The sequence below is a fragment of the Oryzias latipes genome, chromosome 5, assembly GCF_002234675.1.
Source record: "Oryzias latipes chromosome 5, ASM223467v1".
In the NCBI taxonomy this organism is placed as follows: Eukaryota; Metazoa; Chordata; class Actinopteri; order Beloniformes; family Adrianichthyidae; genus Oryzias; species Oryzias latipes.
In genome coordinates this window covers 25,642,331-25,667,952 of record NC_019863.2, presented here as the reverse complement: position 1 = coordinate 25,667,952, position 25,622 = coordinate 25,642,331, and the positions used below count along the sequence as shown (strand labels likewise).

The 25,622-nt window shown below is 39.2% G+C and overlaps 1 protein-coding gene across 2 annotated transcripts in view; it reads left to right on the top strand.

Moving 5' to 3' along the window:
• The window catches only part of LOC101161393 (cadherin-4), a 263,505-nt gene that overhangs the window by 93,775 nt on the left and 144,108 nt on the right, over positions 1 to 25,622 (top strand). For both annotated transcript variants that reach the window (XM_020703448.2, XM_004069077.4), the window contains exon 3: positions 10,002 to 10,025. In XM_020703448.2, the coding sequence (XP_020559107.1) occupies positions 10,002 to 10,025 (24 nt within the window). The remainder of the gene's footprint in view (positions 1 to 10,001; positions 10,026 to 25,622) is intronic.

The window sequence follows — 25,622 nt, the reverse complement described above, 5'->3', positions numbered from 1 at the left end:
GAGCTGCATTTCCAGAAGAAAATGCAGGGTTGAATGCTGTACTGCTGAATGAAAGCTAAATTTGCTGAAGAAATGTCTGAACTGTACTGGAAAAACCTTGAAAAGTTAAATGATCAAAAGTCCTAGTAGGAATAAGCTGAAAAAGGTGAACATTGTAATAGTAGAATGTCTAAAATAGGTCAAAATTTGTAGAAGGAGTTAAGCATTAGAGCTGAAATTGTTGAAAAAATGGCTGAACTGTTGAAAATTTGAAGATGTTGCTAAAATGGCTAAAAGTGCTAGCATTGGAATCAGCATCATCAACCGACTCAAAAAAACACATTGTTTGAGAGTATCATATTGGTAAAAGCTACATGTCTAAGTTGATAGAAAATCCACTTTTTTCAAAATGGCGGCTTTTCTATTAATTCTATCTCCATAGCAACCATTTTATGTTTGGGTCGCCTGGGGATGACGAACCAATCGACGTCAGTTTCAGACAAATCAGAAAAAGTAAACCTTTGGACGTCCATAGCAACGAAGTTTGTTTGCTAACCACGCCCACATTCCTTATATGTCCAGATCCAGTGAATTTCAATATGTTCAGTTCCAGCCATGGATGAAGTTAAATGCAATATTTGCTTCAGATTTGGTCAAAAAATGGCCACCAAACAGTAGGTTGTGTCGACATCCCATAATGATTTCTAAACCTATTTTATAGTCCAAAGCCTTGTGATCAATTTAACGTTTGAACGGTATCTCTAGCTAAAGGCATGTTGAAGTTACAATGGTTGAAAGAACCAAAGGTTTTCAAGGATTCTCAATGTATTTAAATGGAGCGAAAATCTTGGAAAATCCTGGAATATCTTGAAAAGTTCAAAGATTTGAAGGACCAAAAGTAATAGCTGAAAGGAATAAGCTGAAGGAGTTGAACATTGAAATAGTAGAATGATTGAAATAGGTGAAAGTTTGAAGAAGTTTAAAATTGCCTCACATTTTGGCAAAAAATGGCCGCCAAAGTGTAGGTGGTGTTGCCATCCCATAATAATTTTGAGCCTTATATTGAAGTCCAAAACCTTGTGAACATTTCAATGTTTGAACGGTGTCTCTAGCCAAAAGAATGTTAAAGTTACAATTGTTTAAAGAAGCAAAGGTGTGCCCAATGGAGCAAAAATATTGGAAAATCCGGGAATAACCGGGACTATCTGGAAAAGTTCAAGGATTTGAAGGACAAAATGTCATAGCTGGAATAAGATGAAAGAGCTGAACATTTTAATAGTTGAATGGTTAAAATAGGTGAAAAATTGTAGAAGAAGTTTAACTGTGAACTTCTGCACGAAAAATTCTCCATGTATTTCAATGTAGAAAAAATCATGGAAAATCCTGGAATATCTTATAAAGTTCAAGGATTTGAAAAACCAAAAGTCATAGCAGTAATAAGCTGAAAGAGCTGAACAGTTTAATAGTTGAATGGTTAAAATAGGTTGAAAATTGTAGAAGGAGTTAAGTGCCGAAAAACGGCGGAAGATAGCGTAAGAGGAAAACAAAGGGTTAAATGCTATACAGCATTCAACCAACTAGCACGAATGAGCAATGACAGGCTGTTTTGATAAAACCAGTGTCAAAACTCATTGACAGTCGATGTGTGAGAAAAGGTGTATCTTTTTATCAGCTCAGGTTTTACCTTTTGAAGTGACAAACTCAAAGTTTTGCAGAGATGTTTTACAGTTTTTGAGGAGGAATGCTTCCCCAGTCATATCAGTATGCCCTAATGCACATATCCACAAATCTGTGCAGTTTGAGGCTTGTCGAGAATTCAGCCTTATCATCTTGTTTTGTTTGGTTTATATGTCACTGGAGACATTCATTCCACTTTGTTCCAAAGTATTTCCTGTCCATTGGCTGTTCGTCATACCCAGATCTGCACAACTGCCATATTTAAGGAAAATCTATTGTCCATTTTTCCAAAAAATCAAATCTAAGGGTATTTTCTAATTCTTTAAACATATTCCGCAATTTATTTTCAATGGTGTGCATTTGCTGTAAAATAGTTTATTTTTATTTTTATTTTTTTTTTAAGGGTGGGAATTTGGACACAACCTAAATGTTTTCTAGTTAAAGAGTCAAGCAGTTTCCAATTTGCTTTATGTCCACACTTGAAATTTTTATTTAATTTAACTAATTCATCTTCATTACATCCTGAGGGTTTTCAGCTGTTTTGTTTTATAGCAGTTTGTGATTTTATCACAAAGGACATTTGTTAACACCAGGTCTGAACAAGGCTGTAGTTAAAATTATTGATCAGTGTGGCTTGCTGGCACTCCAGCACCAATGAATGCTAATCTCAGTTTGCAGCTTCAGACATTCTGAGTAACCAACTTCTTTGAAACACACAAAAAGAGATTTTTGCAATTTTTTTCAGGAAATGTATTTCTCATTATTTTATTGAGAAGCAAATACCAAATAAGCACACCCAAGTAAAAACCACCTGTCTGCACAGGAAACTGGAGTCATTAGCAGGCATCAGCATCTGCGGGCATCAGTGGATCCCAACCCTCACAGCCTGCACACTCCAAGAACTAAACGCAGCATAATTATACATCTCTGCTGGTCTGCAGTCAGACCTTTCTGGCCAGGTGCTATAAATATACCTTCAGGTTTTCAGTGCAAGAACCTCTTACAGGCAAAGATTTGTGGACCAGGTCGCCGTGCCTCCCTTCAGTCACTTCAGTACAACAATTAATCAAAATAAAAATACAGTGCTTGACAATGGGCCTTTATTTTCTACGTTAATCAGACAACTCATTAGGCAGTAATGAGCCGTCGCTGCCTGCTCTTGTCGTGTTTGGGGGAATTTTGTCGCACGGGGGAAGCAAATGCATGTGTGTGTGTGTGTGTTTGTTAGCATGAAGATACAAAGGCTCACACACATATAGCCACACACATGCCAGCGCTCCTGTAGTCCCACCCCAATTATGGCAGCATTTCACCCGGGAAGAAGCCCACTTACCCCGCATTCACTTTATGAATAATTGATTGTTTGTGCCAGTGTTATATTTGTAAATCCACGTTTGCTCTCTGATTAATAGTTTTCTAGACATACTCATTTGTTCAATTTGATTAGACTCTTAAATGTATTATTTATTAGCTGAAATTGCTCGCCGGTTATTAGTCATCACGAAAGTAACAAGAAGACTTGGCATGAGGACGCATCTGCATGCGTGCTCATATTGAATCCTCACTTGTTCGCACGGCAGGTGGTTAAGTGTGTATGTGCGTGTTCAGGAGTGGAGGGGGCATACCAATTCAAATAGTCTTACAATACTACAATATTACCAATGCAACACTTTGTTAAACAGATCTGAATTTCTCTAGGTAAGTGCTAAAAGGGAGGTTAAATGGGCGACGAAGCAATTATTTTTTTTTCCCTTCATCTTCAAAGTGTTCCTTTTTATGTCATTAGTAAAATTAATATCTCCAACTTTCAAAAGGAGTCAATAAGAAGTGGGATTCTGCATCAGTTTGCTTTGACCAATTCTATTCACAGCAATGAACACTTAATTAAAGATCTAAGTCAAGCGGAAAGAGAAAAATGACTGTGATCAAGAAAAGGTCGCAGAGAGTTGGGGAGAAAACAGAAAGTATTCACCTAAAAAGTAATAAAAGTTGGAATGATTGCGGTGACAGACCACACAAAGTCTGCTGTGCTTTTAAGGCTGTGAAAACTGGACCATGCGTTTATTAATGTCTCTAAAGAAAGATTCCAGCTTGACATCAGTTATGATGTAAGGTTGAAGCCCACGTGCAAGCAAACATATATCACCTGCACAGAACCCACTCTCCAGATTCTGCATTTTTATGAAGTAACATTTGAATGTTTTCAGACTTTTTAGCCCAGGCTGACAGCAGGATCATGGTGCCTTTGTAGGTTTCCAAAGGTTATTTCAAAGTCATCTGACAAACATGCTCTGTCTGTGCCTCTCTTCTGATCTTCTCACTTTTGGCTGCTTTTCTGTTTGTGCTTTTAGCATAAAAAAAACAGTTGATCATAGTTTAGGATTTTAGCTGCAGGTTATGATTAGTAAGAAATGGAAAACTTTCTTTATTCGTAAGACCAAAAGAATGTGGAAGTACATTTTGTGCACAAATGCAGTAGATAAAGTAACATTCTTAAAATGATCACTTTTTTGTTGCTGCAAAAAAAGAGACCCTGAAGCAAAAGGGTGCTGGAAACAATTTTAAAACGCAAACACAGAGCATAGCTTTAGCTTTAATGTTTACTTTGTCGATGTGTCAAATACTCAGAAAACTGTGTTAGCATCAATGCCAACTGCCATAGCTGTTTGCACTGTAAGGTATCAGATCTAGCCTGTATATAAGCTGCGTTTCCTCACCCATTTTTGCAACAGACATTTTGGCTTTCAGACTGACACAATAACATTCCCTTTGTACTTCCGTCACAGCTCTACAAAAGCTAAGCTGCTTCATTGTATTCAGAAGATTTATATTTGATGCAAGTCAAACAGAAATGTTAGAGTAGAGACACGTTAAGCATTACCTAAACTTCCTTTTAACTGCTCAATATGGCTGTTTAGAAACTCAGACTTGCAGCAGTTGCAGCTTAAAAAACAGTCTACATGGGTAAATGCCTGTAAAGTGGGGTTCTTGCTAGACCTTGGTCACAAATCTTTATGAAACCTCAGGGGATTTGATCTTTTCAGCTTTACAGTTACCTATGCAGTGTTGCCACTAAAGATGAACTCATTATTAATGACTGACTCTGGTCATCAAGACAATGTCTTTTAACTATTATTATTACCATCATTTATCTGTTAACACTCTCTCTGACTGGCTTACATCCTTAAAAGCCCAACCTAGTATTACTGCTGCAAAAACAATGGTGAGCAATAACTGAGCTATCCAGCCGTACAGCTTTGAGCCTGATGCCAAGATAAGGAAAACAAAGACAGACATGGATCTACTTGACTGCAAGTGGATGAATCGGAATGACGCAGAGCAGGGAGCTTGTTGTCCGGTGACTTTGGCACCTACATCACAGCTACAAGCTTTTTCCAATGGCTCTTGATTTACAACGATTTGAATAAATTAATACTCAGAAGAACAATTTTAAGCTTAAATTCCATTATATGTTGTATAAGGTAAATGGCGTAAACTTTTTAGAGCACTTTTCTACCTTTTTCAAAGGCCCAAAGCGCTTTGCAGTCACAATCCCATTCACACACACATTTACACAACATTCCACCAGAAGCAAAGAGGGGTTTGGTGTCTGACACTTCGACATATGGGCGGGCAAGGCGGGAATCAAACTTGCAATCTTCCGATCAGAGGTCGACCGCCCTCTGATTCCAAAAGAACATGTTAAAAATACCAAAAACATGATTTTCATCTAAGTGAGTCTTTAAACTATATCCAGCTTTGAATTTTTTTTTCATGGTCCCTAAATATTATATATATCAGACTTGAGTAAATAAGCAGAGCCTTGCCGTTGTTATTTGAGAGAATTTCAGCTGGAGACTTTGATGAAACAACTTCTCTGCAAACACTATGCCATCAATAAATGCTCTTTTTTATTCTCTCACCTGTCACTGACTATAAAAACTGTCTTTTCTTTTTGTACTTTTTTCAAGTTTTCTTCAGTTTTGAGGTGAATCAATATTTGCTAAAATTAATTGAGGTTTGGTGGTAAATGTACTGAATTGTTTTTTTTTCAGAGTTTTTTCTAATTAGACTGACTATTTGCCACTTTCAGGCATCGGTCCTAAGTCAGTTACATTTTTGGGACTCCATTTTACATTTTACAGATTTTGTGGGTTTTTAAGCCCTCCTTTTCTAATTCTTGTTTTCCTTTCATCAGACTGTTTTACTGGGATGCAAGCCCTCACAGCCTTTTAAGGAGCCAAAGTACACACCTTAGATACAATTGTTACCTGAAAACACACTGACCCAAGTGTCTCACATGCCTGCTTGCATCTAAATATTTCTTTGGTGAACAGAGATTATTTTCTTCACGCCAGATGCCGCCAATTTGCAACGTACCATTAAATCCAGGACTCAACCTAATTTAGCATCACTTTAAACAGAAAAAAAAACACTAAAGAATATATTTCATATAGTTAGAAATAAATGCAGGCTTGAAGGTGTGAAAAATGTAACAGAATACTGAAAAAGTGGTGATTGTTTTTCAGCAGACTGACCCACTGTCCTTTTTAGCTGACCAACAGTGGCAGTCCTTTGTGTTCTTTCGGTTATAGGCAAGAATGAGCCCCTTTTTCACATTTTTTTCAATATTTATTAGAATAGTTAAAGACAAAGCAGAAGAAGCTCTTCTTTTTGCTGCCACAATCATTGCCCACCTGCTCACAACTCTCCTCCTGTTGAGGGTTTTGTCTATTAGTATTTATGTTTAAGTGTATTTATGTTGTATTACTTGTTTTTTCACTCAGTCGTCACAGTTCATATTTCTGGTGTAAATGCGGCGCTTTCGTGATATGACGACGTCTCTTTAAGCCTGTTACAAAAGGTAAAGCAGCCTCAGCTCAGAGTAGCAGCTCCGTGATCAGGAGGGCTGGGGTGTGCACGTGTGTGTTGATGTGTGTCACTGTGCAACTCATACACGCTCGGAGGGCAGCTGAGGGGGGGAAAGCAGCACTGCTCTGCTCCATATGCCAAATACACGACTGCCTGCCAATTTGTTGGGGATACTGGCAAGTGCTAGCAAGGCTGAATTCTTGACAGAGGGAGATGAATAATTGAGCATGTGCGAAGCAAAATTTCTATTGGGATGGCGAGGAGCATCTTTATGCACAGTGAAGGCGAATGGAGACAGTCAGACTGTCTGCAAGCAAAACTCTCATTTAGATAGCTCTGTGTCTTTTGTAAACATGTCAAAAAGTTGCAGAGATTTTCAGATGAACTTAAAGGGCTTTTATAAAGAGATGTGAGCGAGGAAAAGCACAACTCATTAGTGCCTGTGGGTATCATTGATCACTACAGTGTGCCCTGACAGCCCATGCAAAAACCAAGGAAATAGTAAAAAAGATAAACATATAGAGGACAAGAAAAAAAAATACAACATGAGAAATTTAGAGTAACTTAATTAGCTACTGGAGCTTTTTAATTGGATTTAATTTGAAGTGCATTTTATATTCAGAGTTTAATAATTTAGGAGACAATTTAGATCTGTCTTCAGGAACTTCAGCACTTAAGTGGATTTACAGTGTCTTATTCTTCTCCCTTTAAGTTCTCCTTATGTGAACAACATTTTAAGAACTCAAGCAAAAAGCCCCACGTCAACCAAACAGGTGCCAAAAAAGATGAGAGGGGTCAACTGTTATCCTGCCGTCCAGAAACTCTTCACAGATAGGTTTTGATTTACTGAAGAGATAAAGAGTTTTAAACAGATCTTGTTGCAGTAGGAAACTCTCCAACTGATTACTTTATCTCAGACTCTTTTATTTGAACAGAACTGTATTCTGCATTTAAAGACTCAAGTCAAGTCATTACCAGTTTGCAGCAAAAGTGAAATAATTTCCTCCACATCTTCCTTCCACGCTTTAGTTTGATTTTGAAAAACACAAGAGGAGCTCAGAGAAGTAATGGAGCCGTCACTAATGCTCCTGAAAGTTATAGTTCACTAATGAAGCGTGTGTGATCACAATTTGCATTAGTTTACTTTTCGGGCAGCTTAAAGGCTTTTGGGATTAAAAATGTCAGCAATGAAAAAAGAGACATAAAGCTTACTGAGAAGAAAAACACCCTCTGAAAAAAAACTGCTGCATTAGGAGGGCAGGAGGCCTGTTTTTGACATTCAGCCGTTGTTGCAAACCTGTTCTGCTCTTTGGTAATTAAATGTTTTCTAGCATGAACAGCTGCCTAGCATTGTGTCATAGTATCTCTGCTGAGCCAAGCATTTCGATGGCTCATTAAAAAAAATGTAAAAACTAACTTAAATCAAGATTCTAAATTAACACAGTCAAATTAGGACTCAGCATTAAATAAGGAGTCTATTTTCATTCAAATTGTCCTCATCCTAAAGCAGCCCCAGGTTATCACACTCCCACCACCTTGCTGTGATTTGTTTTTATGAGAAGCCGTTTATTCAACTTTGAAAGCAAGTGGGAAAATCTTTGTTGGACAACCTAAAGTAGTTCAACACAAGAATAAAATATACTTATTGGGATATCTTGGTAGGACCAGGTTTATCTATACAACCAGTTGCACAACCAGAAAAATAGTCAGTAAATGTCCAAAAGAGAACAATGTCTCTTCTGTAGCTGGGAATTTTCTATTATAAAGGTCCCATTGAAGAAAGGAGCTCGCAGAGGGGATGACATCATCTGATGAGGAATCCAAAAACTACAGCGGCTCATGTTGAGATAGTTGGAGGAAAATAGCAATGGCAAATCCAAAGTCGAGGAAAGCAGAAGTTTATACACAGGAATCCAATAGAAGAGGCAAACAAATCCATAGTCCATAATCCTAGAGCAAACACTCTTGACAAGGGAGCACACGCAAAACCATACACAGAGGGGCACAGACTATATCGTAACCTGGGACAGGACAGGGTCAGAAACAGATGGGGGGGAAAATCTATAGAAACTAATACACTGGCTGGAACGTGAGGAGAGGTACAAGGGACTGGCAGAGGGGTGAAATTGTCTGTCTGGAATACCATGGCTCACAGGTGGAACTCATGAACATGATTAGACAACACAGGTGGAGGGTGAAGCCACAGTAGAGCAGGAAAGAGCCTGCTGCAGATCATGGCAGCAAGCCTTCCAGCAAGTTCATCTTCTTTTCCCATCAGTCCTTACGAGTTTATTTTTCCAACTGTTTGGAGATAATCCAGATTTTTTGTCAAATGTGAGTGGGGTCTTTGTGAGTCTTTTCTACTCAGCAGTGTCTCTCTCCTTGAACTTTACAATTGATCCATTCTTTGTCCAAAAGCCTCTTTCTGACTGTTGAAATGTGAACTCTGATCATCACTGAGTCTGGTGATGCCTGCAGGTCTTTACTTTTTGCTCTGCTTCTGTAATGATCGTTATTTTGGTCTAACATATCCTCCTCTGAAGATTCAACATAGGTTCAAGTTTCCATCTATACCTTTTAGCATTAGAAAGGCCTTTGTATATTTTTCAGACTGAAGTAAAGTCCAAGCTTTGGCTTCATATCTGTTCTTACATTTCTTCAGATGGCAGATTAGTGTGTTTTCACTTTAATTGAATTTCTTGATTCGACAGATCTGACTGTAATCAGACCTGAATGTGGAAGGTGAAGCTAAAGTCTGGTCACCAAAAACGTGTTTGATCACAATCCATCGCCAAATCATTATTAACACACTTAATTAAGGCTTTTAAAAAATGGGCAATTATTTTCCCTCAGCTGGTAAAACTGGATTTAATTTCATGTCCTCATTGACAAAAATCTGTGGTTAGTGTTCCCTCATTTATCGCGGGGGATATGTTTCATAAAAAACTCGCAAAGAAGATGATTTAAGGCTGTAAAACCCCTCACTACAGTCAGACGTGAACATTTTCACACTTTTTTTCTGTTTTTTCAACTCTCAAAAATCATACCATCTTAGAAAAAAGTCCAGTATTAGAGAATGAAAACAAAGATGTGATTGCGACTAAAGATTTATGTCACTCTGGCCAACTGTACTGAGACACAGGAGATACAGCACTGGAGGGAAGGATTGACAAGATCAACAGACAATCATGACGCAAAACACACTGTATATATATAGAGAGAGAGAGAGAAAGCATGCAAAGGCCCACTGAAAATAAAGTGTGAAACAGCAAACAGTGAAAGGCAAAATATGATATTTCGAGGAAACACTGTATTTAGAAATATAGTTTAAATTCTTTTTTTTATACTGAGGTTATCTTTGTTTGATCATGTTGAAGCGTTTTAATATATTCTTAAAAAAATGTCTTTTTCGTTGCTTAGTTGTGTTTCTTAACATCGTCTCTCCTCTGTCCTTCCCTTTTTCTCGTTGACAGATACTGCCCTGTCCAGCCAACGTGGTAAGTACTGCAGCTGCATGCTTCTGTAATTCAGAGCCATCTGTGCGAGGACTTCGCCAGCAGTGGCGTAGTAGCTGTTTGCACTGAAGTGGAAGGAAACCACTCAGTTGTTGGCCTCAGTGGGAGAGCGTAGAGTCACAAACATCATTTGCATCAACAGGAATCTGTTTTCCTCTTCATCACATTTCATGTCACAGCAAACATTGAAATGAGGAGAAAAACATCAAGTGAAAGCAATTATGAAAGCAGCATCTACAGACCCATGTGGCCAATCCGAATTTAAATTTAGCATATTTTCTCTACACGCATTTTGCCTCAACCCACTTAGTCAATTTACCCCCTTTTGACTCCAAAGGTATTCAATAAGAAGCCAAGAGGGAGCAGCTTCTTCACTTTGTCTCTTTCCAGCCAGAGTGGAACAAATCACTTTGTGGCCTGAATGAAGGGGAGATGGATTCCCCCACTGTAGTCGTCTCTCATTTAGTTCTGAATTTGACTCCTGACTGTTGTGCTTTTTGTAATGGCTTCTTGTGCTTGAAGAAACACTTTCATCTTTTCAACAAACAGCTTAAAGGGAGTCCATCTGCAGTTCTGTCCCCTTTATATTGGCATCCTGTGTGCGCAAATCTGAGCGCTTTGTCCAGACGTCTGGTTGTCGCAGCACCTGAATCAGCCACTTGTTTGTCACACAGCTTTATATTCTGTCGCTGCTCCCACTGTATGTCTTCATCAGTGTCAGTACTGCACTGAGCCCAAAAAATGAAAAGTGATCCCAATCTGGTTCCCCACGTCCTGAGTGATGATACGTTGGTGGCAAAACTGCCGAGTCAAATACGGTGCAGACAAAACACCTCATGCTGCACGCCAGCAAGCTTCAAATTGACGAGGGGAAAGTGTTAGTTTTTGATTCAGATTGAAAATTTCAGATTCTTTTTTTCATTTCCATGTTTGCATAGATTTGATTTATTTATTTTTCTTCTTCCAAAGCCAGCAGCTGTGCCTCATTTCTATATGATGCAGCTTCAAGAAGAACAGGGAAGTGCCGACAAAATATGCAAATATTTCATTGGAATCTCGAATTTTGACCTCATCAGTGCCTTTCTACAATGTCTGCTGCTCTGCCATTTAAACATGAGCTCTCTTTACTTCCTCACATGTGTTGTTTTACTGTAGCATCCTGCTGAGTAATTACATAATGTGAGTGATGTTCCACAATAACGAGTAGAAAGAAGGAGGGCTGAGTAATGAAAAGATTAAAAAGAGGGGAGATTGAGTGGAGGCAGGGTGAGGGCAAGGTCCTTGTGCCCTTGTTCTTGTTATGAAACGCAGTCAGTGGGAAGCAATCCAGTCCAGTGCTCATCATTCACCAAAGTGTACACATCACGGCTTCCACTTTTCTCCTTTCACACCTGTGTGTGCGCTTTTGGACAAACTCCAACAGAGATTTTAACAGTATACCTGCCTGCAGTATAAACTCACACTAGAGCTCTTTCTTTGCTGCCGTTAACATACTTCTCTCCTCTCTCAGCAGGAATAGTTTTATGATAGGTAAAATGGCTGCAGGAGCATCCTCTCGCAGCTTAATTGGCTGCACCTGAGGCAGGAGGGCAGGGTGTAATTGCGATAAGAGAAAACGCTGTGCTTGGCTGGTTTTAGTGCCCTTATCTATAATCTCCAGATTGATTATGGTTTTATTTCCGCCAGCCGTGCAAATTGTTCAAGCCTGTCAACTTCACTGGAAAACACCTTACCCTGCCATGGCCAAAACACAGCATGCAGGGCACAAGGTTTTTTTGATTTTCTCCAACCATCTGCTGGTGTAGTTTTCCTTATATCGAAAGGCATGGGGATTTATTTTCTAGCTGTAGGTTTCATTCAAGATTTTTTCTGACTAGCTATAAACAATCCAATGCGTGTTGTTTTCAGACATTTTATTAATGTCCACACAGCCAAATAAGGCCTGTAAGGCAAACCAGCAAACCTTTGAGAGGTTGGAAGACGCTAAGGATTTCCAACGATTTCAGAGGGTAGGGTTCTTAAAAGTGTCAGTGCTCTGATAAGAAAGCAAACCATCATTTGTTCTGCTCTGCTCACAGTTTTGATTCGGAGCCTGCAACAGCCTGCTATTTCTAAAATAATGCAACAGAGCTGAAACTGACTGAAAGAGAACAGCCTTCTTCAGATCTCTGCTTTTTTTTGGCTCGAGATCCTACAGTGGAAAAATATGAAGACAGTTGAAACTCATCTTACTTTAACCACTTTCTAGGGTGTTAAAAATACTTAAAAAGCAGCATAGAGTCCAATAGAACTGTTTCCAACATTAGTGCTGATATTCAGCTGAATGTACATAAAATGCCACGACTTTAAAAATAAAACTTTTTTCCCCCCAATGATTATATATTTTTTCCCCGAACACTTCTTTTTCATTGTGTTGCAAACATTTGCTGTGCAGTTTTCATAGTGCAGGTATTCTCAACTTTCAAGCAAGTCACAGGGGCCTTGCTTTCGTCTCACTCGAGTGTTTTATCAAGTTAAAAAATATCTGTGCATCAGAAGTTCTCTACAGCCACCATCAGAGTGATTGCAACCTTTGGTCATGCATCTCAAAACAGTCCCACTTCAGTTTCTGTGAAGCAGAAAACCTGAAATCTGTTCAATTGAATTGTGACTGCCTGGAGAAAAAAAGGTGCTAGCCTGATGTTCCCACTGTGATACTGTCAGATTCTCATTTGTGTCCATTATGACATTCATGTATTTTTATTTATTAAGTGCCAATTTATAACTAAGGTTGTCTCAAGGTGCCGCAAAAAAGCAAGATACATTAAACCTGGCTTTAATACTTACCACTGTTAGAGTTCAAATTATTCCAGATTGTCTTAATTGTGCAATATGAGTGCCCAACAGAAAATATAGAAGTGATTTTGTGTAATATTCATACACAGCAAGCAATAGGCGACAGTGGAGAGAAAAACCCCTCTAAAAGGTAGATTAGGAAGGAGCTTTCAGTGAAACCAGACTCGTTAAAGTCCTACTCTGATCACCTTTGATCCATTTCAAAAGTGTTCCCAGTGGTCCGCTATTTATGATAATGCGGTTTTTAGCCAAAATGAAAAAAAAAGTGTTGTTTTCTAGGACAGTTTCCTTTTTGTTGCATTTTACAAGTGCAATTTTTGTACTCAGAAATGCTATTTTAAGCTTAATTTTGTTTATAAATGCCCATCGCCATCACAAAAACACCACAAGCACGTTAAAAGCACAAAATCCACAATTTTCATCATCGTGGGTCTTTAAGGGCGACCAGCTTGTGTGAACAGTTGGGGTCATGGTCTCTACATTGGCCAATTGTTGTCATTGAAGACTTTGTGCAACATTTGCACGTGAGAACTCCATTTTTTTTTTTTTTGTCAAAGTTTTAAGCCTCGCTCACAAATTCGTGCGCTGTTTAACAAGAAACCCTCTGCACCCCGTTTTGTTTTTTGTCTCAGCGTTTCTGCAGTTACAGACAGTACAGCACATACGCAGGTCGCCAAGAGCTGCTGATATTGTCATTGCATGGCTAAATTAGCCTCTCTATAAAACTATTTTAGAAAGTGAGGTTAAGTACTGTGCAAAGATATGGAAAAAAATAAGGGGGCTTCAAATTTGAAGCTGCCATTCCTCAGAAATTACATAGCGTCGGTTTTAAAACTTAAAAAAAGTCTTGCAAAAACTGAAACCTTACATTTAAGTGATAACTTACTTCGGAGCACACCCACATGAAGAAATGTGTTTCTCCTCCGCGCCACGGCACAACGCCAATCACCCTATTGGCGGAGGAATGGCCACCACTTTGTCTCCTTAAAAAGAAAACAAAACAAAAAAAAAACACTTTCGGACACCATTATAGCTTCAAATTGCCCCTACAATTGGAACAACAGGGGGGAGGAGTAGAGTGTGCACCCTGAGATCGGACAGTCATAGGTTCAAATCCATGGTCAGGTCTTACCAAAGACTAAAAACACTCAGCATGAAGGGGTTAAACCACCCAAACCACCAAATGGTTCCCCTAGCACGGCTGTGTCTGCAGCTCACCACTCCCCAGGTAAAGCTGGAGAATAAATTACATACACCTGGGTGTGTGACAACTAATGGGACTTAAAGTAGTTTACATCTTTCTTAGGAGGATAATCAAGAGCTTCTTGTGGTTGTCGGAGTTCAGTTTACTTAGTGTGCTGGTGTTCCCTTAAAGGCTACTGCGTAATAATGAAGATTTAATGTTTTGATTGTATATTCCACAATTTGCATTTGTACGACTCTGCAAAACTATCAATCTAATTAATGAGTTGCTGCCAAAAGGAATGAGTGGGGTGGTTCACTTCTTATAGAGCTGCAAAGACATGCTTGACAGAATCCTTTCGTTTCCAGTATATGAAGAAAGTGTGATATCCATTGTTCCACTAAACTAACTATATCTGTACTAAAAGCACTATTTGAAATGCTGTTTGTGCACTCACCCCCACCCCTCCTTCTCTTTGCCTCTTTTCTTTCACTGGTTTTGAGTAGCTGTTGGGGCTGAAAGAGCAGCTAATGGGTTGTGAAATGTCTCCAAAGCTAGAGCAACAACAGAAGCTAATTTCTCAAAGCCCAACTGAAACAACACAGGCTACGAAGAGCACTGACAGCACAAAGAGAGGAAAAAAAAAGGACTGGAAGTGGGAGGTGGGGGGTTTTGCAGCTGCTTATCCTGGACGTGGCTCAACACTGTTTGGATGTTTTGTTGTATCTGCAAAGTGATGAAGTTAGTCCATCAGATTTAGGTTCATCTGTATTGACAGGGCATTTTGAAATATTGCAGTTGGCAATTTTAGAGGGACAAATGGATTTATTTTTATGCAACTGCAATAAAAGAAACAAGGGCATGTTTCCCATTTTCACATATTTGTACCAATGTATCGTCACAATGTTATTAATTATCTGACAATGTTTATTGATGTTCTTTACATTTAAAATCATTCTTCTTGATCAATGCAAGTATTTTCTTGAAAACTTTTTAAAGGCATGCCACCCTTTCGGTCCATCTTCCCTCTCAGCACCAATTAAAGCTGTTTTTCTGCAGCAGATCTTCAGCTGATGAAGACAGTTACTAAGAACTCTTGAAGTAGAGTCACACAGGGCCTGCACGGCAGATGGTTTGTGCAAGAATATTTGCTTGGAGAGAAGGCAGCAAGGAAGAAAACAAACAAGGATAAAAATGGCAGCCTGTTGCCGGTGAAAGTCACCTATTTTCTGCCCAATATTAGATGTGCCATTTTTCACATTTTTTACCTTTCTCCAAAAATGCTGTCAAGCCTGGAAACCTAAGAGGAGTTTTTGGATGCCATTTTCTCCCCCTCCAAGATAAAAAAAAAGAAATGCAAAAAACATTGAGACATTTTCAAGCGTCTCTCTGGATAAGAAAGGAGAAAATTCTTGGAGCTGCTTGATCTTGCATCTTTGAGCAGCTCTCCCAGCTGAATGGAAACAAGCTTTGCTCTAGCCTTTCGCTACAAAGACTGAGACGGGAGAGTCAAGGCACTGAAGACGCTGCCTAATGGCTGAGAGTCTGTCTTTTCCCGTAGGATTACATGTTTCAGAAAGATGAAGCCTGATCTGTGTGTTTCAGGAGAAAAGTCTTCTTTAAGTGATGTCGATGAGAGCAGACAGGAAGCTCACTGGAACTAGCAAGGTTGAGGGCTGGTTGTTGAAGTTCAGGGACTACAAATGAGGAAACAGAGGGCCAGCTCCTCTCTCCTGCAGGCACTTCACTTTCACTCATTTTGGTTGTTGACCGCATGCTGCCATCTTTATGCTGAGTCTTGTTATGGGAAAGGCTTAAAACCAGTTGCTGAGCATTTCAAATGTGCTGCACAAATGTCACTTTTTACTTTTGTGTCAGCTTTTCAAATGAACTCGACCAATGTATGCATGCATCAACACCAAGAAAAAGTCAAACGAAGCAACACTTCCTGAGGTTAATTAGACCAACAATCTATGGCATTCTAGAGAACAGGAAATTGTGTTTCACACATGAGTATTTTTCTCTTTCTTTATCACTGTCAACTGTGGGAGACCTCACTCTCCAGCTCTCCCTTTTACATCTGTCTACTCTTTGCGGCACTTCCTGGCACATCAGCCCATTCTCTGAGGAACATGGCTGGACTGCACAGCCGCATTAAGAGCCCGCGAGACAAGCCCGGCTCCTGCAAATCCCTGCACAAATTAGAGGCTATTGAGCATTATTAAAGGCAATTGCCACTGCCTGTTACCAGCAGCTAAATTACAATGCCTGCTGAAAAGAAGCATGAGCACGTTTTATTAGACATGAACAAATTATGACTTTTAGCTGGGATTTTCTTTTCAACAGCTAAAACAGATGGCACACAAACGGTCATTACTATTTTTAAATTTCCTTTTCTCCTCGCTTTTTTGAGCTGTGTGCTCTAATGCTATCTCTGTACACAAAAATAAAATATGGTTTTATGTTGAGAGGATAGTAAAATACCTGTGTGCATCAGACTTGTCCTCACACATCTCCCAAGCATAAAGGTGAATCGCAAACGAGAAACTCTTCTGCAGCCAAACAAAAAATGGTCTAATCCGCTTTGTCTGTAATCTGTCAGAGATGTATTTCACTGTACTAGAGAGGAAAATATTAGAACATATGTAAATGATTGACAGTTTTACTTAGAATTACTCTTGACTTGATACCAGTGGAAAAGCAGTTTGTTGTCTACAGTCATTAAATTTTACTAACTGGAAATTCATAATTATGAGGCAGCTTCAGCTGTAATCTTATACCACAGCAAGGTGCACTCATGCAATTAATTCTTGCATGAGGGCAACAGGTGGAGACAGATCAGCTAATCCTTTCTTTAAAATAAAATGTCACCATCTTGAGGATTTTCTTATTTTCATCACAAGGAAAATGGAAACAAGATCAGAAACTCGTGCGTTTACTTTGTCTGTTATTTTTCTCCAAACAGAAACTCTTTTCTTTTGATGATGCAGCCGTGTTACGTTTTTGATGGACATATAATTTTTATACGCCGTCATTAAAATCTCAGACTCTGTCTTACTCCCGTCTCAAGTGTCGCGCTTTCTTTTTTTTTTTCTCCACGCGTTTCCATGGTGACTCCAGAAATCGGCAATCTATTGAGAATGTCTTTATGTACCTGCTGTGCACGTGCGTTAACCCAGGGTTACCAAGTCGAGCGTAATAACGCCAACTCATATCCGGCCTTTTGGAACCGACATACCCAGAGTAAGCAAGTTCAGGCGGATTTCAGCCAGAGTTCAGGGTTAAACTCAGGCTAGTTTAAACATACTTCCTGGAATACCCCCCAGAAGAACAAAAAACAGGAAAACGTGGTCACTTTTTGGTTGTCAACAACGGGGTCTTGCTCTGCACTCAAGGTTTAGCTCTGTATTTCTCCCACTGCGCCATTCCTTTAGTCATGCTACTACAGGCTTAGACTGCTGGGGTTGTCTTATGACGATCTGAACATTTCCTAACCTTTATGACTATGATCTTGAGATTCTGTGTTTATATGCTTAATGCAGCAGATACTATTACTATACTATTAAAACAGATGTTCCAGTATTCACAGAACTGTGTCACCCTCGTTAAGTCTGGCACTGCTGGAAGTTTTGAAAAGGGTCTCTTTTTTTCTAACCATTTGTTCCTATAATTTACAATGATTTTGCAGTCCATTAAAAGTACTTAACATTATTAAAGTTAATTATTATTTGGAAAAAAAATTAAAAATATGTTATTTTACATTTTATTTTACAGCTTTTACTTAAAAACACAAGACTTTTGAGGAGTCAATATTATTTAAAAAAAGGTGAAATTGTGATACATTATGTTGCAAAAAAAAAAAAAAAAAGCTAAACACACAAACGAGCCAGCAGATCATTAGTGACAGCTTCAAGCTGAAAACCGAACAATTACAGGTGTCATCCTGAGCAATTGGTGCATCCTTAGATTCTGTAGCTGCTTGTTTGGTCTACCTTGGAGAAATGCATGGTGGCAGCTTTGAAAATATACCATTTGTAAGTTCAGGTGAAGCTGGTGAAGGATGGCTTTATGATGTGGAGCTAATATCCAAACCAGGCCTGGACCTCGAGCAGCCCTTGGTGTGATTGACATTTAGGCTGCACAAAAGTATTACGTTTTTTGAGGGGAAATGAGAGTCAGTGTGTTTTGCTGCACATTTTACCTCAGACACTCGGCTTCAGAAAAGCACACAAAACACTTAAGTTTGCTTTCATGCAAAGTACACGGAGGAGACGTTTGCGGCTGTCTTTCAGCTCCTGCATTTGGTGCTTTTCTCACTTAAATTGGTATTTCAGTAGGAACGATTTGCCTGTCAATCATAGCCGTCTTTCAATATTTCTTTACAGGCAGAGATTACTTTGCTACTTTGAGGACGTACTGAATCTGTGTAAGCGTGCACAAATGAGCCTCCATTTCTGTGTGTGTATGTGTGTATTTGTTTGTGAGCTTGTATCTGCAAAGTAGACATTTTATGTACATGGAACTAATCTGTCACCTCTGTGGTATAAGATTACAGCTGAAGCTGCCTGCATGTGCTCAGGATCAACATCTGAGCTGTCAGAATGTGCTGGCTTCCCTTTTTTTACATTTCCTGTAGCTCTACTTCACTTTATGTTAGCAAATACGCTTGATGGCCCTTAATAGATTTATAAAACTTGACCCCCCTCCCCCCTCCCTTTTTTTATTTTTCTTATTTACATCCAACCTGATACCTAAATGACATCCAGTGGAACTGGGCTTTGTTCTCCTAACATTATAAAGCAAAGCAGAAATCAGCAACATTGCCTAATGAGATATATTCAAGGTTATTACATTAAATATTGTGTTAGTATATCCTTTTTTGTGGTAGGGGCACCACACAAAAGACAATCATCTTTTCTTCTTGAGGGCGTCGACACTGAAATAGCTCAAGGATAACAATGTAAAACGATGCAAAGTATTACCAGTCTCTGCAGCCAGAATAGGAACTGTCAAACGCACTTTATAGTATTCTCAGCGGAGAGGGAAAATTTCCACTGGTGTGCTCTGTGAAGTGTAAAGAGGCGTATTTTTCTCACCTATGACAAACTCTTAATTTCCTTTCCTTTTTCACCATGTAACTGTCAGAATCAGTTTGCTCTTGCAATTTTCTTTCTCATCATGCCGAGAAGCACGCTCCCTATCCAACTGTGTGAGCTACACAGAACGGCATATGGCCACTGACATTTTACGCACAGAGAGGCATTAAATAAAGTTACGCTTCTGTGGATACTCAAAGATTACTTCATTTATTTATTTGATTTTTGCAAAGATTAAAACCAAATATTCAGGAGGCCTAAAAAAAACTCAGCTTTTAATACTTTTGTAATTTCTTGTTTGGTTTCTGACTCTTCTTGTTATTCTTCATAAGCTGCCATTTGGTTTCTGTCACTGATCATCATTCTTCATCTGTTGTCATGAGGGGGGGGAGCTGTTTTCTGGATCACAATGCCTGGCTCAGCAAACATTGTAACTTAAAGGCCACTTTATGTGACAGAATAATTGTCACCACTTCCCAGTAGAAGACCATTTCCCTTCCTACCATTGACTGTATAATTGAACTGGAACAGTAGTGTGATGTCACTCAAAGAAAATGCATCACTTCTGGCTCCAACAGTCGAGAAGAAGTCAATCCAGTCACCATTTTTCCGTGATACAGACGCCGCCATGTTGGAACCAGACAATGTCAGTAATGGTGTCTGGTCCGAGTCGGCCTGAGTCTACATTCCTATCAGCAGTGAGCTTGTTGGAAGGCCACACCCCCTCCAAAGCAGGCTTTTGAGAATCTGCCAATCAAACATTTTGAATGCTCAATATCGGGACCGACAGGCACCACATGCATTTATTCAGCCATCTGATTGGTCAGTTTATAACATGAATAACTTGCAATAAAGAAAAAAAAAACATAATGAAAAACAGTTAGCAGAGCAAGAAAGATTGTTCTGAAAAAAATAATGACTGAGTAATATTTGTATTATCAAAACAAGTCTATAAGATTTTTGCTTCTTGGAGCCAGCTGGTACTTCCAGTTTGGTACGCCAAGACGGAGGGAACACTCAGTCCAGTTCTCATAAACAGCTGATCCTTCCTCCAGATCATCTTAAGTAATAATTGTGATATCAGAGACTGTTGCTTTTTATGCCAAAAACATGACTGTCACTTTAAGTTTTTCTACATTATATAAATAACTAAACAAGTAGGTTACATTGGACCGAAACTGCAAACTCACACGTTTTTTCAATTAACTTTTTAACCAATTAAAGTAAAATGACGTTTATATCATTCTTTTACACCATCTGCATGTTTTCATGAGTAAATCAAGTTTAAAGATCAAAAATCTTAAGAAATCTTAACCATCTGTGAGCTTTGGGGCTCTTTTTCACCTTCATATTTGGTCTTCAAGCTCTTTCTGTTACAAACTGTATTACCTTCATATTGGCTTTGGGTTAAGCAGTCCCTGACCTTCTATTCTGCTCCATTGGCAATGCAAAGTATTTCTATCAGATTTTCATCCTGACTTAATTTCAATAAATGTAGCAAAATTCAGCTGGGTTTTATATGAGACAGTGAAGAAGGAGACCTGACACATTACCTCGGATCATCACACTGTTTTGATATCAGTTGTAACCAGACACGTACTTTCAATGCATGCATGAGTTTAGTTTAGTAGAAAGTATTTGTAAGTAGAAAGAATAATGTATGCTTTTGTCCATTTACTGACACAAATTAGATGGAAGTTCTTCTAAAAGACTAGAATGACCCATTAAAACCCTGTCATGAACTTTATCTTTTGCACTTTGAGGTGAACTTAAAAGCCATCTTTTTGTTGTTGTTTTTTTTCAAAAAACAACAGGCACGTTATAATCCGGAGCGCTTTATACATAGATCAATTCGGGTTGTGCCTGCTAATGCGGAAGAGATTTTGAGAATTGTGCAGTGCTCTGTCAAAATGTTTGGTTGGGTTTATTGAGAATATGCTAATGAATAGTCATGTTGGACTGTTTTTTTTTTTGTTTGTTTTTTACGTGTTGTGAACAAGGTTGGGAATTACAGGTATTGGGATTATGCTAACACCGTTGTCGCGTCTAACATGGTAAAGTGTAGCGTATAACAAGCAAGTTCTAGAGCTACTGTCAAATCAGTTTATTAAAATCTGACCTACTGGTAGACTTATCTACCATGTTTTGTCCCGCTTAATTTTCCTTATAGTTTGGTGTGTCTTATATGTCATAAGTTTAAAAATAGACCATTCAATGACGGTGCACCTTATAATCCAGTGTGCCTGATGAAGATACAGTATTTTCAAGAAGATTTAACCCCCCCACCCGACATAGCCTAAAGTTCACCACTGCATATCATCTTTTTCCTTTTTATCCCACAGAGCTCCAGTTTTACTCCGTCATGCATCAGGCAGGGATCAGGTTTTTGCCCAAAGACACTCAAGCCAACAGGTTTTGCTACTTTCCGTCCTCAGCTCTCTTTTTTTTAAACGCCCTTTGGGATGCCGGTAAAGGTTCTTCCTTTGGGATGTTAGTCATATACGTGGATCATCTGCTGCATTAACCATGCTTAAATGCATACAAAGAAAATTGGATACAAACACGAAATGACTAAGATTAAAAGTTAGATCAAGTTAAAGTGCCATTGCTTGTCACGCACCTAGGTGTGTGAAATTTGTGCTCCACATTTGACCCATCTCTTGGGGGAGCGGTGACCTGCACACATAACCACGCTCAGGAACCATTTGGTGGTTTAACTCCCCAATCCAACCCCTTACTGCTGAGTGTCAAGCAGGGAGGCATTGGGTCCCATTTTAAGATTCTTTGGTATGACTAGGCCTGGATTTGAACTCACAACCTACCAGTCTCAGGGCAGACACTCATCCACAAGGCCGCTGATATCAATGTTTTGGGGGAAGTTGAAGTCAATTGTCACTGTTGCTTCCAAGTTTGGGTTTCTCTGGTACCTTTCGCTGACCTTCCTGTGTTTTCCACAAATTTTTATATCCGTGCGCAGATTCAGCTTGAATTGATTAAACTACTCGGCCCTCCTGGTGTTTCTCACTTTGGAGTTAGAGAAAATATAAGGTATTGCCGGCTCAACCTCTTCCAAACTCCACCCGTACAAACTGTTTTTCTTCTCCCTGCTCCTGTAGCTCCATCACTCTCACTCTCACTCACTCTGCAGATTAGCTCTGCAATGTGCTGCTCGAAGAATGAGGCCAGCAAGAATCAAACATTAATCAGCTTCTGTTTTATAAGACAGAGGGAGCGCCTGCACTCCCTGTCTCCCCCGAAGCCTGCCCTACCACCAAATGTTAATGTGACTGTCATTACTCATTTATGAGCTGCTTGTTGCCCAGGCCTTGTACCCTGGTCCACTCTGGCATTGGGGGTACACAGCATATGGGCTGCTGCGCCAACAAAAACTGTGAACATTGGTGAGACAAAGTAAGATTTTTTTTTTTTTTTAAACTGCATGGTGTAATATGCGAAGCTCTTTTTTTCAGTAATTGACAGGAGTAAGGATAGAAAGGTGTCCAGCTGAGTCATATTCACAGGAAATGATTTATGGAGTGAGAGGACACAATTATAAGAACAACTCGCTCATCAAAAATGGAAGAATTGCTTCTTTGTACAAGACCAAATGCTAGTTGTACAATTTTGATCCAGCAAATGGGCAATGGGGAGTGATGTATTCACATTGTGACTGTTGTAACTGGACATAAATCCAGCTAAATTGCCTCCATAGCAAGACTAAGTACCTTGATATGTGCAGACAGGTAGCTTTGAACAGTTAGAGATGAGTGGTTGTTCTTGGTATCCAGGACACCGAGTGCAGCGCGAGTCATCCTTATTCTTAACACAGGGACATCAATAAAGGAGCGTTTGTGTGCGAAATGACACACACACATGCACTGTTCTGTGACAGTGAGTCGCTGTAAGTGTCAGCCTGTAAAAATGTGGCCTCCACTCGTGTAAAAGGACCATGGCTGTGGATTTATGAAGGCTGAGAATACCATAACGAAACTGAAATGAATTTGTTTAAATCCTGCCCAACAGTAAAGTTGTTTGGTTTCTTCTGACTGCTTATCTAACAGCATTTTCAATTGAAGCTTTGTTGGTATAAGGCTTGTATCTTTTATTGAAATATCAAAACTGCGGGAAGATTAGCAACAGCTGTTACTTGGAATGACAGCAGTGACATAAGCATAGTGTCATTGAGGGCTTACTGACACCAAAAATACACAACATTGTGTTGATACACAATTATTTTTGAGACCGACTTGGGTGGTTCTCAATCTGGGTCTGAGTGTGGATGCCACGGTCACACACTCTGTACAGTATGGCAACATGGACTTTTTCTGTTTTTCCAACAGAAAAAGCTCCACTAAGCAGTGAAAAGAAAATGGAGTTGTTGCATGTAGAGAAAAAACCAGAAGAAAAAACTGAAGCGATGTTCACACCGAGCATCTTCAAAAATGTGCTAACTGTGCATTCGTGAATGTGCATGTCTGCCACCTACAGTTGGAAGAGGCACGGTGCGAAATGTTGCACCAGGCATTTTCCTTCTTTCACTGCCCTATTTCGATGAATGAAAGACCTGGTGTTATACAATTCCAGCTGGGCACTAACTGCAATTATGTTTTGTTGTTCATTTGTTTTTTGTTATTTATTTAAAAAAAAAACGAAATTATTAATTTCTTCTCCGTGATCAGTTTTTAAACAGTTGGCACTTCTGTGAATTAAGAGACGCCATCCATACATCACTACCAAATCCAAGTCCCTGATTGGTTAAAGTTTAACCTGGCTTAACTTTTGACACGCTTTCAATAGCTACACATTTTGTACGTAGAGCCCAAAACCGGTCTTAAAAATATGTCTTGTTATATGCATGAGTTTTGATAGTGGAAGCCCAGAATTCCAGGACATGAGATCTTTTCTCCGCAACACCTTTTGGAAACTATAAACATCTAATGAAATAAACTTCATAAAATGTTTGCATGCAAAAGCCATTTTAATTTCTCAAAGAAAATCTTTTTTATATATATTAACCCTTTGGCACCTGAATATATTTCCAACTATAATAAAAAAAAATCCACTTGTGTTTTTGCTTTCAAGTAGATACTAAATTATAGACATTTTGGAGCTGAAGTGGTTTGATGCATATTTGCACCAGTTTATTTCAAGTACATGCATCAATTACGTAGTTTTAACGTGCTTTGCGCGCCGTATGTGCAATATAAAAGCTATGTATTGGGGTTCAAGCATGAAAAGTCCATTAGACATACATGGACTTGTTGTGGAAAGTCACAAATTTTAGTATGAATCTCACAAAAATCTGACACAATTGTATAATTTTTAAGTAATAATTGTATTATGGAATAAACTCCCAGCTCATGTAAGAGAGGCCGATTCAGTTTCTACATTCAAAGCTAGACTGAAAACATTCCTCTTTGGACAGGCTTATTGTCAGACTAGTTAGTATTCAGAGATTATTTAACTTAATGTTAATTTGTTTAAATTAAACTTAATAATAACTATTTCTTTTAAAAGGCTGCTAGAAGTTGAAGCTGGGGTAACTATGGTGCACTGGGGTTCTGTCCTCTTTCCTGTTTTTACTTCTACCCTTCCTCTCCTCTATTCTTGATCATAATTTATCATTTAGTTCTCCATGCCTCTGTTTGGTGCAGTGCGATTCATGTATTGTCTCTCTTTTCCTCTCCCCTCCTGGGGAGTGGGAGTGCTTCCAGACTCCAGTTGGCTTATCCGTGCTCCAGTTCCTGACCGTTTACCTCGCCTTTGCTCCTGCTCCTACACCTGGCTGTGGATCCTGTCTCCGGCTCGACTCGCGCCTTTGACTGTCCCCACAACCACGGCTGGATGAAGCTCGTCTGCTGGACTTTTATATATGTAGTTGTAGATTTAGATAAGTTAATTCTTCTCTAAGATTTCTGGTAAATCGCCTGTCCGTCCTGGGGGAGGATCCCTCCTTCATGTGGGCACCCCTGAGGTTTCTTCGTTTTTTCCGGAATCCGTTTTTTTTGGGAGTTTTTCCTTACCGCGAAGGGGGGTCTAAGGGCAGGGATGCCAGTATAGCTTAGTCAGTTTGTTAGTTCATTTTAGTATTTTTCTATTGAACTCTTTGTATTCGTGATCCTTTTGAGTTCATGTTTTACTTCGAAGCCCATCGAGACGACTGTTGTTGTGATTTTGGGCTATACAAATAAAATTGAATTGAATTGAATTGAATTGAATTGAACAGAAAGACCTATCGGCCAAAACTTTTAACCGACATCTGCGCACATCGACGAATGACGAACACACGAAACACTTAGGAGTTATGTATATCATGCATGTATGTCGAAACCTAATAAATACACAAAATTGTCTTAGTGCCTGTGTGACACAGCCTTTAGACATTAAGAATTGAAAGCCAAAGAGGGGATGAACCATATATACAAGAAGGGGTTCACACTATAAATGTCATTGTGAGTTATAAAG